Consider the following 18,976-nt stretch of genomic DNA (forward strand, 5'->3'; position numbering starts at 1 on the left):
GAGATTTCAGCATGATCTGTTCCGCACCACATTCTGCCATAGGCTTTCCAACCGAAACAGGCATTGCGTTGATATACGCAAGCAAGGAAGTGCTAGCAACAGATGAAATCAGGCCGGCAAAAGCAAGCAAGCCCGCACCGCGCAAAGAGGCAGAAAGATGGGTATTGAATAGCGCGTACCCAGAACAAACAGTCACTCTGGGACCCGCAATGTCTGATCTAACGCGTGCGGCGCTAAAGAAATTACTGCATGACAACATGGACGTGTTCGCCTGGACACCGGCTGATATGGTTGGTGTTCCACGGCATATAGCGGAACACCGGCTAAATGTCTCAGAGGATGCAAAGCCAGTAGTGCATGCTAAACGACATCTGGGAGACATCAAACACGATGCAATGAAAGAACAAGTGTTAGAACTGCTAAACGCAGGAATCATCAGGGAAGTCCGGTACCAAACGTGGGTAGCAAGCCCAGTAATGGTAAAGAAACCGAATGGTAGTTGGAGAATGTGTGTCGACTACAAGGATCTGAACAAAGCATGTCCCCGTGACTGCTACGCTTTGCCAGACATAGACGAGAAAATAGATTCTTTGGCAACGTTTCGGTGGAAATGTTTTCTGGATTGCTACAAAGGATACCACCAGGTCCAGATGGCTGTTCAAGACGAGGATAAAACCGCATTCCGCACGCCAACGGGGCTATATTGCTACACCAAGATGCCGTTCGGCTTAAAGAATGCAGGTGCTACGTATCAACGGTTGATGAACGAAACATTCAGTGACGCCATCGGTAAATACATAGAGGTATACATGGATGATCTGGTAATCATGAGCAAGGAGGAGAGCGCGATGCTGGCAAATATTCAGAAAACCTTCAACACGCTGCGCAGCGTGAGCATCAAACTGAATCCAGCAAAGTGCTCATTCGGAATGGAGGAAGGAAAGTTTTTGGGCTTCATAGTCACTAAAGATGGTTTTAAGGTGAACCCAGAAAAGGTCCAGGCCATAGAGAGGATGCCTTCACCAGCAAACGTCAAAGACATGCAAAAGCTCGCAGGACGATTGGCAGCACTCAATCGATTCCTAGCCAACCACGCAGCAAAATCCTTCCCATTCATCAAGACCTTACGCAACTGCGTGAAGAAAAACCAATTCCAATGGACTCCGGAAGCAAAGAATGCGTTCCGCGAGATGAAAGACTGTCTCATCAAGCTGCCAACTCTAACCGCACCAAACAAAGGAGAGCCTTTGGTCTTGTACCTCTCAGCTTCCGACAAGGCCGTCGGAGCCGTATTGCTGGTCGATCGACAGGGTGTCCAAACACCTGTGTATTACGTGTCCATAACCTTAACCGACCCAGAAACCAGATACGCAATCATGGAAAAGCTTGTCCTTGCATTGATTCACGCGTCAAGAAGGCTGCGCAGATATTTCGCCAATCACGTCATCCACGTGTTAACAAATTACAATATTGGGAATATCCTAGCAAGGCCGGAAATATCAGGAAGGTTGGCCAAATGGGCGATAGAGCTAGGGGGACACAACGTAGTCTTCAGACCACGACCGTCGATCAAAGGCCAAGTTTTGGCAGACTTCATGACGGAAGTCCCGGACGACAAAGACAGAGAGTGTAAGGCAATGGAGAAAGCGGAGAAAAAACAAACCGAAGAGCCATGGCTGTTGTATACAGACGGTGCATCCAACGAAGATGGGGCAGGCGCGGGGCTACGGCTAGTAAGCCCTGACAAACACGAGTTCACTTACGCCATACGCCTAGACTTCAAGAGCACAAATAACGAGGCAGAGTACGAAGCCTTTCTGGCCGGCTTGCGTTTGGCAATCAAAATAGGAGTCCGACACATTGAGGCACATGTGGACTCCATGTTAGTTGCAGGCCAAATCAATGGTCAATACGAAGCCAAGGGCGACATAATGGCACTCTATCTCAACCAAGCAAGGACGTTGCTGCAAACCTTCTATTCTTACAAGGTGCACCACATAAACCGCAGTGAAAACAAGCCGGCAGACGCCTTAAGCGAGCTTGCGTCGACAAGTTTCCAGCACCTAGCCAAAGACGTACGCATAGAAGTTTTAAGCAACCCGTCTGTTCCACTAAGAGAAGTCAGCGTCATCCAAACAGGAACCACGTCCTGGATGACACCCATAATCATGTACTTACAGTCCGGGATACTTCCAGAAAATAAAGCTGAGGCGCGGAAAATCCAGTATAAATCAGAACATTACCAGATGGCAGACGGGATACTGTACCGAAAGTCATATCTCGGCCCGCTGCTAAGATGTGTTGACGCCGACGACGCAAATTATCTGATCCGGGAAGTACATGAAGGCATCTGCGGCATCCACGCCGGGCCGCGCATGGTAGTGGCAAAAGTAATGAACGCCGGTTACTACTGGCCCGGAATGCACCTCGATGCCGTGAAGGAATTAAGAAAGTGCAGCGGCTGCCAACGGCATGCACCAAAAACCATGCGTCCAAAAAACGAGTTGGTGCCAGTAACAACCGCATGGCCCTTTCAGCAATGGGGCATAGACATGGTGGGCCCTTTCCCAGAAGCTCCGGGGGCAGTCAAGTTCATCATCGTCGCGGTCGATTACTTCACCAAGTGGGTGGAAGCAAAAGCACTTGCGTCAACCACATCGGCAGTCGTTAAACGATTCATCTGGGAACAAATCATATGCCGTTTCGGCCTGCCACTCCGAATCATCACCGACAATGATACAAACTTTGCAGCAGATGATCTCGAACGATGGTTCAAGGAACTAAACATCGAACATACCTTCTGTCACACCCCGATTTCCACGTGTCTCACCGGTGGGCCCGGTGGGGGATTACCGTGACGATGTTGGCAACAATATAGTCAAACCACACAATTATATAATGCACAGCGGAAGCATAATTTAAATATATAATTTCAACCTCTGATTGTAATATCAAAATGTATTACAGAAGTTGAATATCCACAGTGGATCGTAAATACAGATAAAGTATTGTTCCATTAGATACTGCAATCAAGCTTGCGAGGCTTATCCCGACGCTAGGGAGCTAATACCAGCCAATTACGTTTAGGTACCTGCACTTAATCTTTTTGGGGAAAATACGTCAGTTTACACTGGTAAATACATTCAACTGACACATTTGAAAATGTTTATTAAAATTGATTTGAATGCACAAGGCACAAACTCTTTTATAACTTGGGAAAATTCATAATGATCTTGTGAACGTTTTACATGTTCTTTTATGCGTTCAGTAGCCCGGGTCGTGCCGGGTTAAAGATTTATAGACACACCACGTTTGCGTAAAACCGTAGTATGAGAACCAACGGCTACGTCTTTTAGTTTTAATGTCGACACTTTATACCGGGTGTACGCCTACACCGGGATGTCGATGGTCGTGGCCATTTCGTAAAATGATGCCGAGGATATCCGGGACAACGGTCATTAAACCCCCCAAAGGCTTATAAGCAACAAAACTGTTTAAATGAGCCGATCATATTTAATCAATTAACCACCTCAGCGATGGAATTATATAATGCTCAATCAAGCGGTATTAATATACCGTAACCCAAGCCCATATAGGGGAAATAAGTTAAAGTATTTACCTTTGCAAGTATTAATCCTTAATTTAGATCAAGTCACCGATAGCTTTTTACTGGGGCTCCTAATCTGGAACAAAGGTTTTAATTAACCTCTTAGAATCCTAACAGGTCGTTATATTGGCCGTAGCCTAGACCGGTTGGTTCCGATTTATATAGATATGGTTAATTCGCACGAAAAGGCGAAAACCGAGAATGGAGTATGATTTGGACCCAACAAGTTCAGTGACTCGTTTTATATGGGTTTATAGTTCATACTCTGGGTTTTGGGGTTCAAATAATATAATTTGACCCATATCGGCTATTGCACGAAAACTAGTTCCATGGGCCGTACCGTGTGCGCAAATAGGCGAAACGGTTAACCATAAGTGTCCTACGCTTATTTCCTAAGTCAATATGCCTTAAGAGTATTTTGGTATCAGTAGGATACCTTCCGTAATGCCCGTAACGAGTTTAAGTTAATATTATGCCCCGTAGGGCTTTTCGGTCATTTTAAAGACTTTAAAAGGGATTTTCGAGTTCTACAGGAAATCTGAGTTTCCCGAACAGCTTATAAAGCTTAAAATACTTTATTTATTATTTAAAACCAGTGGCAATTGGAATCGGGTCAAAAGACCTTGTAGAACTCCCGTTTTGGCCAAAAAGGGCATATTCGGTATTTACCGAACCGTAGCCATAACCGCAGGTTATGAGCAAGGTAAAAATTATTAAAAATCTTTAAAATTCCCAAAATATTATTTTACCACAGTGGGTAAAAGTTTTAGTGATGAAAACTTGGGTTAGATGGGCGTTATGCTAATTGCGCCGTTAATTACAAAACTTTCTTAAAAGTGCGCCTTTTAGCATAACTCTCATTCTAGGCCTCGGATTGACGTGAAACTTTAGGGACGTGCTTATAATTTATCAAGCAAGGTTTTGGTCCGTTCACGTGTCCGAAATACTCATTTTAATTTTAGAAGGCCGTTACGGTCAACTTTTAGGCGAATGACGGAAATACGTAAAAGACTCGGATAACTCATGAACCGACCACAGAGGCGTATACCAACATGTGACCTGGTCCTAAGAGAGTCCTAAGGTATATTTATACCTCACTAAAACGGGTCAGAACTGAAGTCAAAGCAAAAGTCAAACTTATGCGACTTTCGGCTCCGAACCGGTTCTATATAGTAAATGATCGATTCAAACGAGCGCAAACAAGTTTATATACTTATTATCATGTTTTATGATTGTCAAAACAGGTTCCATAACATATACATTGCAGATTATGCATAAATTGCTAAAATAGCTTTCTGTTGACTTTTTAACCGCACGTTTGACTCGACATTTGACATAGTTAGAGTGGTGATCAGGGGGAACCATTTTAGAGGTTTAATACCCACATAATTACCAACTCATAACCACTTTTGATTCGTCATAAGACTGAACCATTACTGATTTATCGTAAAGTCAAACCGTAGTTACGACGGTTTGGTTTTTAGCTAAAAACTAAGCATAAACTGAACTATGGATGATCAAGGTAACTTACAGAAGTTAGAACTTGAATATGGAGCAGAAGAGAATGCTTGGGAGCACTTAGAATGATCAGTAGTTGTGTGTTTTGATGTTGTGAATGATATGAGCCAATGTAGCTTATTTATAGTGCTTAAGAGCCTTCAAGATCATTACACAACAAGCTACAATTGATCATGGATCATGGGCAGGTGTCCCTAAGTGGTATGGGTCGTGTAGGGGGCACCCATGCTCAATTAATGGTTGTTTGATCGTTCAAAAGCTCCAAAAGCCAAGTAGTTACAACCATTCTGCATCTGGGCACTTTACGCGGCCCGCATGGGAGTTCCCATGCTTTCTAATGCGGGTCGCCTAAAGGTTAAGAAATCAGGCGATTTAGTGAGGAGGCTCGCGGCCCGCCTCGACTTATGTCTAAACCTTACGCGGGTCGCGTGAGGTTATATTTTCTGAATTTTTCAAATCTTTTATAATGATTACAGAATCGGGCCATTAATAACGAAATCTTTCGTAATGATTTACCTGACCTTTCGATTTTGAAGGGGTAACTTTGCGGTTTGGCCCTCGGTTATTTACCGATAGGGGCCTCGTGTTATTTACCCGCATTATTAAGTCCCCGGTTTATTTATTAATTATATTGGAAAGCCTTAACTTTCACTGTTGACGCTTTTAACCCTTCTTCTACGAATTCGATCGTAACTTTCTCGCTTCATATCGAAACTTCGCGAAATTCATATATATTATTTTAGTGAGGGTATAATACCGTTACAAAGTCTTTGGAACGTTAAAGGGTCACTCAGAGGTATTATTAAACATGTTGACACAGTTAACCCCTGTAGTTTGTAATCTCTCACTTTCTTCCGCGTTTTATTTTTGTACGATCTATAATTTATTCGATTGAAGGTTTAAGCATTATTTAGGGATACTATACAGTATATTTACCCTTGTTGACATTTATAACCCTCGAATTTATATACTTTCATGGTTTGTCAAAATTAGTCCTTTATTTATTATAGATGCCACGTGTAAACAAATGACACGTGTTAACACATTATTGGACACAAAAATTCGAGGTGTTACATCCTCACCCCCTTAAAATAAATCTCGACCCGAGATTTACTCAAATAAGTAGGGGTATTTTTCTTTCATTGTAGCTTCGACTTCCCACGTATATTCAGGACCTCTACGAGCATCCCATTTGACTTTTACAATCGGTACGTGCTTTCTGCGAAGCTTCTTCACCTGTCGATCTTCAATCGACAAGGGTTTTTCTATGAACTTTAAGCTCTCATCTATATGCACATCTGTGTGTGGAATCACCAACGATTCGTCGGCGAAGCATTTCTTGAGATTGCAGATGTGGAACACATTGTGAATTCCATTGAGCTCTTCAGGCAAGTTCAGTTTATAGGCAACTGATCCGACTCGTTCAATGACCTCAAAAGGCCCTATGTATCTCGGACTCAGCTTGCCCTTCTTGCCGAAACGCACCACCCCCTTCCAGGGTGACACCTTAAGTAATACCTTTTCACCCACTTCGAAGTGAAAATCCTTACGCTTTGGATCAGCGTAGCTCTTCTGCCTATCGCGGGCAGCCTTGAGACGTTCCCGGATCTGGACAATCTTGTCCGTTGTCTGGAAAACAATCTCTGGTCCCGACAATTGGACCTCTCCTACTTCCGCCCAACAAACAGGCGATCTACATTTCCTACCATATAATGCCTCAAAAGGCGCAGCCTTTATGCTGGTGTGGTAGCTATTATTGTAGGAGAATTCGATCAGGGGTAGGTTTTTATCCCAGTTACCACCTAAATCGATCGCACATGCACGAAGCATGTCTTCTAGTGTTTGGATAGTACGCTCACTTTGACCGTCCGTCTGTGGATGGTAAGCCGTACTAAAATTTAAACGCGTGCCCAAAGATTGCTGGAAACTTTTCCAGAAGTGAGATGTGTATCTAGTATCCCTGTCGGAGATAATAGACACAGGTATGCCGTGTAAGGCTACAATCTTATCAACATATAGTTGGGCTAACATATCGGAGCTATACGTCTCCTTGATGGGTAGAAAATGAGCTGACTTAGTCAGCCTATCCACTATGACCCATATTGTATCGTTTCCTTTCCTGGTTTTGGGTAACTTGGTTATGAAGTCCATAGTTACGCATTCCCACTTCCACTCGGGAAGTTCAGGCTGTTGTAGCAAGCCAGACGGCTTTTGGTGCTCGGCTTTGACTTGAGCACAAGTCAAGCACTTTGCTACATGGGCGGCTACAGACTTTTTCAAGCCTATCCACCAATAATTTGCCTTTAAGTCTTGGTACATTTTATCAGCACCAGGATGGACTGAGTATTTGGAACTATGGGCTTCCTGGAGAACAACATCTCGTAGTCCCCCATAAATCGGAACCCATATACGTCCATTCAGCCTAAGAATTCCATCCTTGCTAAGAGTCAACTGCTCCTCAGTTACTCCCAGCTTTTCATTAGGATAATTAGCTTCCAACATAGCCTCTCGCTGTGCAGCCAAAATCCTTTCAATCAAATTATTTTTAACTTCAATGCTCTTGGCATTGATTCGAATGGGTTTTACCCTTTCCTTTCTGCTCAAGGCATCGGCGACTACATTCGCCTTGCCGGGATGGTACCTGATTTCACAGTCATAATCATTCAGGGTTTCCATCCAACGGCGCTGTCTCATGTTCAACTCCTTCTGGTTGAACAGATGCTGGAGACTTTTGTGATCAGAATAAATCACAAATTTGATACCATAAAGGTAGTGCCTCCACAACTTAAGTGCAAATACAACGGCACCCAACTCCAAATCATGGGTGGTGTAATTCTTTTCATGCACCTTTAATTGCCTTGAAGCATAGGCAATCACCTTGCCCTTCTGCATAAGCACACACCCCATGCCCGTGTGTGATGCATCGCAGTAAACTACGAATTCATCTGTACCTTCTGGTAATGTCAACACAGGTGCGTTGCTTAGCTTCTGCTTCAGTATTTCAAAGGACTCTTGCTGCTTTGGGCCCCAGATGTACTTTTCTTTCTTCTTGGTCAAAGAAGTCAAGGGCGCAGCAATCCTCGAAAAATTTTCAATAAATCTCCGGTAGTATCCTGCTAATCCCAGGAAACTACGAATCTCGGTAGGCGTCTTTGGCTCTTGCCAGTTCATGACTGCCTCTACCTTAGCGGGATCCACTTGGATACCACGCTCACTCACAACGTGTCCTAAAAACTGAACTTCTCGTAGCCAGAATTCACATTTCGAGAATTTGGCGTAGAGTTTCTCACGCTGTAGTAATTCGAGAATGCAACGGAGGTGCTTCTCGTGGTCATCTTGGCTTTTAGAATAGATCAGGATATCGTCTATGAAGACTATGACGAATTTATCTAAATACGGCTTGCACACGCGATTCATGAGGTCCATGAACGCAGCCGGTGCATTTGTGAGCCCAAAAGGCATCACTAGGAACTCGTAATGACCATAGCGAGTCCTAAATGCAGTCTTGTGTACATCTTCATCCCTGACCCTTAGTTGATGATAACCCGACCTTAAGTCGACCTTGGAGAAGTAGCTTGCTCCTTGCAGCTGATCGAATAGGTCATCGATCCTTGGTAAAGGATATCTATTCTTTATGGTAACTTTATTCAGTTCTCTATAGTCGATGCACAACCGCATCGATCCGTCCTTCTTCTTTACAAATAGGACAGGAGCTCCCCAGGGGGATGAACTAGGTCTGATAAAACCTTTCGCCAGCAGTTCATCCAACTGGGTCCTCTGTTCTTTCATTTCCGTTGGAGCTAATCTGTAAGGTGCTCTTGCTATCGGAGCTGCTCCAGGAATGATGTCAATTCTGAACTCCACTTGTCTATCTGGTGGCAAACCAGGTAGTTCTTCAGGAAAAACCTCGGGGTATTCAGAAATGACTGGAAGATCCTCGATCTTCGGCTTTGGTTCTTCAATTATCACCTGAGCCATGTAAATTACACAGCCTCTGTTCAAACACCTTGAAGCTTTCAGCATAGATACGTCTTCGGGCAATCCGTAATGCGTATCACCTCGAATGGTAAGAGATTCACCACTCGGAGTCTTTAAAACTATTTGCCTTTTGCCGCAAATGATTTGGGCCTGATTACGGGATAACCAGTCCATGCCTAGCACGATGTCAAAACCCGCAAGTTTGAAAGGAAGTAGAGATAAAGGAAAAGAATGGTTCCTAATGGATATTTCACATCCTTCTAGAACGGTAGAGACGGTTTCTATCGTGCCGTCTGCCAACTCTACTTCGTATTTCACGTCAAGGGTTTTGATTGGCATATTTAATAGTTGGCAAAATTTCTGGTCTACAAAGGACTTGTCAGCGCCAGAATCGAATAGTACTCTTGCAAATATATTATTTACGAGAAAAGTACCTGTAAGCACATTGTCGTCCTTGACCGCTTCCTTTGCATCCAAGCGGAAAACTCTCGCATTTGATTTCTTCGTTTCTTCCGCCTTCTTGGCATACTTCGGGCAATTACTCTTTATGTGCCCCTTTTCGTTACAATTAAAGCAGGTTGCGTCCTTTATCTTTTTGCACTCCACCGTCTTATGATCCTTGGACTTGCACAGCCCACAGGATGGAGTCTTTTGTTGCGACTGCGAACCAGACGCAAACCTACACTTCCCGGAGTGAGGTTTCTTGCAGACCTTGCAGTGAGGTCTTCCATCAGCTTGCCCCTCCTTCTTTGCCTCCGACCCTCTTTTGCCCTCACCGTTTCCACGGTGCTTTTTACCAGACTTTCGTGAGGTATCATCCTCACACTTTCGCTTTTCAGCCTCCTTGCTCCTTTGTGCCCTCAGACGGACAGCATCAAGTGTAAGAGACAAGGAGAGGTCAGTAACTGACCTGAAGGTCGTTGGCCTAGAGGCCTTTACACTGGCCTTAATCGCCGGTTCTAAGCCCCCAATGAATCGGGCAATTCTTCGTGGTTCTGGTGTCACAAGATATGGCACCAGGCGTGACATAGTGTTAAAGCTTGTCAGATAAGCTTGACAATCCAGGTTTGTCATCACTAGTGAGACGAAATCAGCCTCAATCTTCTCAACCTCGTGCTGAGGGCAGTAGTTTTCTTTTATGAGGGTAATAAACTCCCCCCATGACATTTTGTACAAGGCAGACTTACCTGAAGCCTGCACCAGAGCTCTCCACCACGCCAGGGCCTCGCCCTTGAATGACTGGGACACAAACTTAACCACGTCCCTCTCAGCGCACCCGCTGATGTCCACAATCGTGTCCATCTCGTCCAGCCAGGTGATACAATCAACCGCACCCTTCTCCCCTGTAAATTCACGGGGCTTGCATGATACAAAGTATTTGTAGGTGCAACCCTTAGCACTGGACGCATCAGTATATTCTCTATCGCGGTGAACGCTGTGCTCAGTAGACGAGTGCTTGTCGTCATCTTTCTTGGGTTCAGAGGGTGGTTTGGAGTGTGTCTTTGGTTTAGAGGGTGGTTTTGACACAGTTCTGCCTTGAGACTCAGTATTTTGACGATCAATCGCTGCCTGGACAGCATTGTTGATCAGAGCCTTCAGTTGTGCGCCTGTCAAATGTACTGACGCATTGTCATAGTCATCTTCATTCGTGTGGCTGTTCTCTCCATTGGGATCCGCCATTGTAACTTGAATCTGTTACAGAAGATAACAAAATTTTAATTTAGGAGATTATTATATGATTGTCTTTTATGACAATTTGTCATCCATGGTACAGAGACCATATTTGGTTAACTTTTTATTTCATTAAATATTAGGATTTGAATATATCCTATTTTAACTATATAAATAGTATGGGCGGCATAAAGCCTAATCACGATGATGTTTTATAATATTAGCCGAGATTCCAGAGAATCAAAGGCATAGAGAGTTGAACCGTAGTTCTTTTATCTCTTTCTGACAGAGAGTCATAGACTACTACTGCCTTTTGTCTTATAAGACAATTATTATGGCCCATAGGCACTACACCTCTAATGGATGTCTTAATATGGTTGGCCCGTAGGCACTACATCACTAATGGATGTTTTTGATAATATTGGCCCGTAGGCACTACATCACTAATGGATGTTTTATTAATTCTGGCCTGTAGGCACTGCATCACTAATGGATGTTTTATTAATTCTGGCCCGTAGGCACTGCACCACTAATGGATGTTTCTATAATATTGATCACCTTTATTGGTGATTTAACCCACGATCTATATATCATTTAGTTGGGTTTTGAAATCCTCAAAGGATTATTGTATAAGAATGACGTGCGTGATTATAACGAATCACATCTGCCATGAATGTTAACATGCGTACAGAGGTTAACAGGGAAATCAGAATCTTTTCAGCTAGGTCGTACCATCTTGACTGATCTTAAAAGACCCCAAGCTAGGTTTCACCCCCTTAAGATTCTTTATTTAGGCAGATCAATGTAAAAGGAATGGTTTTGATTTATTTTTATATATATTAAAACAAAACTCATAACATACATTCCGAAATTTCGAATACAATTACATATTGCCCTAAACGGGTCTTTCAAATAATACATACCCCCATAGAGGTTTTAAAATAAGTGACAAGTCCACGCAGGGACTAATATAAGATAGGTGTCCATGCAAGGACTACAGATAAGTCCACGTAGGGACTGAAATACGATAAATTGTCCACACAGGGACTTATTCTAAAGTAGAAATTACATTCGTACAACTATTAAGGGCTAATGGTCACGTTTCTTCTTTTTGCCCTTTAGTAGATTCGCCAAGCCTTTGAGAAATCCTCGGTGGCTTTTCTTCTCTTCCTCGAACTCTCTCTCCACACGATCTAGTCGATGGAGTATTTCTTCCTGTTCAGGAGGAGAGAAACGTGGTTGTGGCGTTTGATGCGGAACTGGAGGTCTGGGAGGTATTGGATACCCATGAGCTGAGTAGTCCGGTGGTCCCATGTTTCCATGTGCTCCGTCAGGGCAGCGCGCATTATATCTAGCCGACACCACATATGGGTCGCGCTCATAGCCGTAGTTGTATTGTGCTTGTGACGGTTCGAACGGGTTGTAAGCCGTTGGACCCGTGTAAGCTGGTATGGGTTGGTCATACCCAAATGGTGGCGAATTTCGTGCAGCTGGTGCGGAGTTCGCCTCCTGTATAGGACTTGAAGGTCCTTCTTCATGTAGTGGCGGATAGTGGCTACTACTAGAATGTCGAGGAGTGCTGAAGTGGTTACCCCCTCCTCCTCGTGTAGACATACGAGCATTGGTCCTCCTACGCCTCGGCGGATCAGGTATTACTGGTTGTGCCGGTGGCGGAGGTGGTGGCGTAACTGCCTCAAAGCGTGAATCCTCAGAAGGATCCTGTGGATGCCTCGGTTGCGGTGTCTGATGAGATGGTGTGTTGTACCACTCATGTCGGTCAAACAAGGCCATAAAGCTGTCTGGGCCTTGATATTGTGGACCATGATATGAAGATCCATCAGATACTTCTATCGGATGCGTGGGCGTACCACGAGCTGGTTCAGTTGGATCCTCATCTTCCTCCATGGGATCTTCAGAAAAATGGTCTTGTGGCCCTAGTGGAACAAAACCTGAAGGTTCCTGTATGTAGTCAGCCGGATTAAACTGAGCTACGTAGTACGGAGTAGGGTCGTCGTAATTTCGGTGCGATACCGAACGTTGTAGAGGTATAAAGGAAGGTTGTGGGTTATTGGGATTATTTTCTGAATCTGGCCCAAAGGAGTGCCGGTAGGATGGCGTCGAGCTGTGTGAAGTGGAATGCCTCGCTGGTTCGTAAAGATCTCTTCGTCGTTGTGGCTCATCGCTCCTTGTCATCGAAGGATGTCTTGTACCAGATGGTCCAGCTTCTTGATCGTGATGTGTCACGATTTCTCCTCGGCCTCTACGTCCCCTTCCTCTTCCTCGGAATATAACAGGTGGCATTTTCCCTGCTCCAAAACTTATTAAAAATCAAATCGAAAATAAAGACAAAAAGGAGTAATAATCCGAATTTGTCCTAAGTTATGGTCTAGACTCAAGTGTGTGCAATTGTGTCACTGAGATTAAACACAATAGGGTAGTGTTTAATTCACTCAATGTTGGCTCTGATACCAACCTGTCACACCCCGATTTCCACGTGTCTCACCGGTGGGCCCGGTGGGGGATTACCGTGACGATGTTGGCAACAATATAGTCAAACCACACAATTATATAATGCACAGCGGAAGCATAATTTAAATATATAATTTCAACCTCTGATTGTAATATCAAAATGTATTACAGAAGTTGAATATCCACAGTGGATCGTAAATACAGATAAAGTATTGTTCCATTAGATACTGCAATCAAGCTTGCGAGGCTTATCCGACGCTAGGGAGCTAATACCAGCCAATTACGTTTAGGTACCTGCACTTAATCTTTTTGGGGAAAATTCGTCAGTTTACACTGGTAAATACATTCAACTGACACATTTGAAAATGTTTATTAAAATTGATTTGAATGCACAAGGCACAAACTCTTTTATAACTTGGGAAAATTCATAATGATCTTGTGAACGTTTTACATGTTCTTTTATGCGTTCAGTAGCCCGGGTCGTGCCGGGTTAAAGATTTATAGACACACCACGTTTGCGTAAAACCGTAGTATGAGAACCAACGGCTACGTCTTTTAGTTTTAATGTCGACACTTTATACCGGGTGTACGCCTACACCGGGATGTCGATGGTCGTGGCCATTTCGTAAAATGATGCCGAGGATATCCGGGACAACGGTCATTAAACCCCCCAAAGGCTTATAAGCAACAAAACTGTTTAAATGAGCTGATCATATTTAATCAATTAACCACCTCAGCGATGGAATTATATAATGCTCAATCAAGCGGTATTAATATACCGTAACCCAAGCCCATATAGGGGAAATAAGTTAAAGTATTTACCTTTGCAAGTATTAATCCTTAATTTAGATCAAGTCACCGATAGCTTTTTACTGGGGCTCCTAATCTGGAACGAAGGTTTTAATTAACCTCTTAGAATCCTAACAGGTCGTTATATTGGCCGTAGCCTAGACCGGTTGGTTCCGATTTATATAGATATGGTTAATTCGCACGAAAAGGCGAAAACCGAGAATGGAGTATGATTTGGACCCAACAAGTTCAGTGACTCGTTTTATATGGGTTTATAGTTCATACTCTGGGTTTTGGGGTTCAAATAATATAATTTGACCCATATCGGCTATTGCACGAAAACTAGTTCCATGGGCCGTACCGTGTGCGCAAATAGGCGAAACGGTTAACCATAAGTGTCCTACGCTTATTTCCTAAGTCAATATGCCTTAAGAGTATTTTGGTATCAGTAGGATACCTTCCGTAATGCCCGTAACGAGTTTAAGTTAATATTATGCCCCGTAGGGCTTTTCGGTCATTTTAAAGACTTTAAAAGGGATTTTCGAGTTCTACAGGAAATCTGAGTTTCCCGAACAGCTTATAAAGCTTAAAATACTTTATTTATTATTTAAAACCAGTGGCAATTGGAATCGGGTCAAAAGACCTTGTAGAACTCCCGTTTTGGCCAAAAAGGGCATATTCGGTATTTACCGATTCGTAGCCATAACCGCAGGTTATGAGCAAGGTAAAAATTATTAAAAATCTTTAAAATTCCCAAAATATTATTTTACCACAGTGGGTAAAAGTTTTAGTGACGAAAACTTGGGTTAGATGGGCGTTATGCTAATTGCGCCGTTAATTACAAAACTTTCTTAAAAGTGCGCCTTTTAGCATAACTCTCATTCTAGGCCTCGGATTGACGTGAAACTTTAGGGACATGCTTATAATTTATCAAGCAAGGTTTTGGTCCGTTCACGTGTCCGAAATACTCGTTTTAATTTTAGAAGGCCGTTACGGTCAACTTTTAGGCGAATGACGGAAATACGTAAAAGACTCGGATAACTCATGAACCGACCACAGAGGCGTATACCAACATGTGACCTGGTCCTAAGAGAGTCCTAAGGTATATTTATACCTCACTAAAACGGGTCAGAACTGAAGTCAAAGCAAAAGTCAAACTTATGCGACTTTCGGCTCCGAACCGGTTCTATATAGTAAATGATCGATTCAAACGAGCGCAAACAAGTTTATATACTTATTATCATGTTTTATGATTGTCAAAACAGGTTCCATAACATATACATTGCAGATTATGCATAAATTGCTAAAATAGCTTTCTGTTGACTTTTTAACCGCACGTTTGACTCGACATTTGACATAGTTAGAGTGGTGATCAGGGGGAACCATTTTAGAGGTTTAATACCCACATAATTACCAACTCATAACCACTTTTGATTCGTCATAAGACTGAACCATTACTGATTTATCGTAAAGTCAAACCGTAGTTACGACGGTTTGGTTTTTAGCTAAAAACTAAGCATAAACTGAACTATGGATGATCAAGGTAACTTACAGAAGTTAGAACTTGAATATGGAGCAGAAGAGAATGCTTGGGAGCACTTAGAATGATCAGTAGTTGTGTGTTTTGATGTTGTGAATGATATGAGCCAATGTAGCTTATTTATAGTGCTTAAGAGCCTTCAAGATCATTACACAACAAGCTACAATTGATCATGGATCATGGGCAGGTGTCCCTAAGTGGTATGGGTCGTGTAGGGGGCACCCATGCTCAATTAATGGTTGTTTGATCGTTCAAAAGCTCCAAAAGCCAAGTAGTTACAACCATTCTGCATCTGGGCACTTTACGCGGCCCGCATGGGAGTTCCCATGCTTTCTAATGCGGGTCGCCTAAAGGTTAAGAAATCAGGCGATTTAGTGAGGAGGCTCGCGGCCCGCCTCGACTTATGTCTAAACCTTACACGGGTCGCGTGAGGTTATATTTTCTGAATTTTTCAAATCTTTTATAATGATTACAGAATCGGGCCATTAATAACGAAATCTTTCGTAATGATTTACCTGACCTTTCGATTTTGAAGGGGTAACTTTGCGGTTTGGCCCTCGGTTATTTACCGATAGGGGCCTCGTGTTATTTACCCGCATTATTAAGTCCCCGGTTTATTTATTAATTATATTGGAAAGCCTTAACTTTCACTGTTGACGCTTTTAACCCTTCTTCTACGAATTCGATCGTAACTTTCTCGCTTCATATCGAAACTTCGCGAAATTCATATATATTATTTTAGTGAGGGTATAATACCGTTACAAAGTCTTTGGAACGTTAAAGGGTCACTCAGAGGTATTATTAAACATGTTGACACAGTTAACCCCTGTAGTTTGTAATCTCTCACTTTCTTCCGCGTTTTATTTTTGTACGATCTATAATTTATTCGATTGAAGGTTTAAGCATTATTTAGGGATACTATACAGTATATTTACCCTTGTTGACATTTATAACCCTCGAATTTATATACTTTCATGGTTTGTCAAAATTAGTCCTTTATTTATTATAGATGCCACGTGTAAACAAATGACACGTGTTAACACATTATTGGACACAAAAATTCGAGGTGTTACACCTTCTCGTCTGTCGCACATCCGCAAGGGAATGGTCAAGTTGAAGCGGTCAACAAGAGCATCGTCGATGGCATCAAAGCAAGGCTCGGTGAAAAAAGACGAGGGTGGGTCGATGAGCTACCAAGCATATTATGGGCCCATAGAACAATGCCCAAAACAAGCAATGGAGAAACACCCTTCAGCTTGGTCTATGGGTCCGAAGCTGTGATCCCAGCAGAAATCGGGCTTCCATCTCCAAGAATGCTCTCCATGAATCTGATCAATAACGAAGAAGAAAGGAGGATCGACCTGGACCTCCTAGAAGAACGAAGGGAGATGGCTGCAATCAATGAAGCCAAGTACAAATCAAAGCTTGAAAAGTATTACAACTCCCGAGTCCGGATCTGCACCTTCAACCCAGGCGATTATGTCTTAAGGGACACTGAAGCGTCCAACGCAGAAAAACCAGGGAAACTGGCTCCCAAATGGGAAGGCCCATACATCATTGATGAGGTCCTCGACAAGGGAGCATACAAGCTACGCACCATGAACGACAAAGAGGTTCCACGAACCTGGAATGCCCAACAGTTACGAAAATGCTACATATAAACATGTAATCGTATAGGGCGAATCGCCGACACATTTACTTAATACAAGAAGTGTTTGGCTACCTTTATTTCATGCAAATTTTTTGTCACAACTGCATTTATTACTTCGGGCGTACACGAAAACATCAATGGCTCGACCATAGGAAACGTTGTAGACCTCCAAGGCTCGTCACAACCAAGTGAACAGCCGGGTCAGAAACACAACCAAAGCCTACAAAACGCCAAAAAACATAACTTCGTGCCCACACAAACACGAAAATATCGATAGCAAGGCAACTAAACATTGTAATGCTCCCAAGGCTGTGATCCCAGCTGAGCTCACACAATAACCTGCAACTCGATCACTTCGTACGTCACATGCAAGCGCGCATACCTAAACGACAGAATAAAAAAACGTTGTAGTAACACAACATCACCTGTCAGCGCCATCATTCATTCGTGACACCTAATCAAAGTAATTAAACATGCACATATTATGACGATTTCAAAATTTGCATAACCATAATCAAAGTAACACCATATCTGTCAAACACATAACACCACAGGTAAGAAATTTCAAATTGTCTCAAAAACAATCATTACAAACCCATTCAGGGCCATACACGGCACGCAGGCCGGAAGCAACCTATTAAGTATGGCTGGAGCCAGCACCTCCAGCAGCATCATCGCCTTCTTCTCCTAAGGCTTTTTTCAACAAAGCCACCCCATTCGCTTTATGAGCCAACTTACCAGCGGCTCGAACAACAGCAAAATCCAGCATCGAAAATTCTCGGCGCTTAGCAGCATAAGCACCCTCACAATCCTCTTTAAACAACTCAAAGTGGTAATCCTTCTCATTGTTCACAGCAGCACACCTGCCTTCAGCATACCCATTCTTGCGGCCACTATTATAGCCTGCCCCACCCAACTCAAACATGTAGCGGGCAAGCTCAGGAGAATGCAAGATACGATCAGCAAGCTGCACGAAAAACAAGGTCGAGCAAGATAGCAGAAATAAATACACAAAAGTAAAAATAAAAAAGAAGACAACAACAGAGCAAGCAAAGAACATTACCAATGGAACGCCACGGGATAGCAACCACCTACTATCAGCTGAGGCTTCCTCAGCAAGTAGCTCAGACGCACGGCACTCAGCCGTCTTCTCATCAAGAAGACGCTGAGCAGCCTCACATTCCGAAGCCTTCTCCTGCACAAGAAGCTCCAGCTTATCGATCCGCGCAACATACTCTTTCTCCTTCTTCTCCGCAGCAAGACGCGCCTGATGAGCCTCTTCAGCAAGGGCCGTTTTCTCACCAGACAGCCGCACAATAGCATCACGCTGCGACTGCATCTCCGTATTCGTACGAGCACATGCGGATTCCCAATCCTTTTGTTTTTGCTCATTCAACTGCTTCTGCTCTTCGAGCTTCCGCTCAGCCTCAGTAACCCGCCATTGCAAACCTTTTTGCTCTGCGTTAAATTTTTCTTTCTCTTCAGAAAACGCCTTCTTAGCCTCTTCAAACGCCATAGTTTCTTCTCCCATAGATCGCCATTCGCGAAGAATCTCCTGAGAAGTGGCAAAGAAGTTAACCCCAGCCGTAACATGATCATCTATAAGGGCAAAGCGGCTGCGGTTTTTCTGAAACATCCTCTCGGCAGGAGGAAGGGACAAAGAGAAAAACTCCTGACAATTCTGCAAGTCAGTCATGCGAGAACCCTGAGTAAGGCTCCAACGAGGGACATGAGGCATATCGTCGCAAGCCGG

General features: G+C 43.4%; 1 protein-coding gene across 1 annotated transcript; it reads left to right on the forward strand.

Moving 5' to 3' along the window:
• Window positions 1-287: 287 nt before the first annotated feature.
• LOC118480976 lies at window positions 288-17,781 on the forward strand. Its single transcript, XM_035976011.1, has 3 exons — window positions 288-1,128; window positions 1,267-2,770; window positions 17,778-17,781. Exons 1-3 carry the CDS (start codon window positions 288-290, stop codon window positions 17,779-17,781), a joined length of 2,349 nt encoding a protein of 782 aa, XP_035831904.1.
• The last annotated feature ends 1,195 nt before the right edge of the window (window positions 17,782-18,976 follow it).

Source organism: Helianthus annuus, chromosome 8 (assembly GCF_002127325.2).
Source record: "Helianthus annuus cultivar XRQ/B chromosome 8, HanXRQr2.0-SUNRISE, whole genome shotgun sequence".
In the NCBI taxonomy this organism is placed as follows: Eukaryota; Viridiplantae; Streptophyta; class Magnoliopsida; order Asterales; family Asteraceae; genus Helianthus; species Helianthus annuus.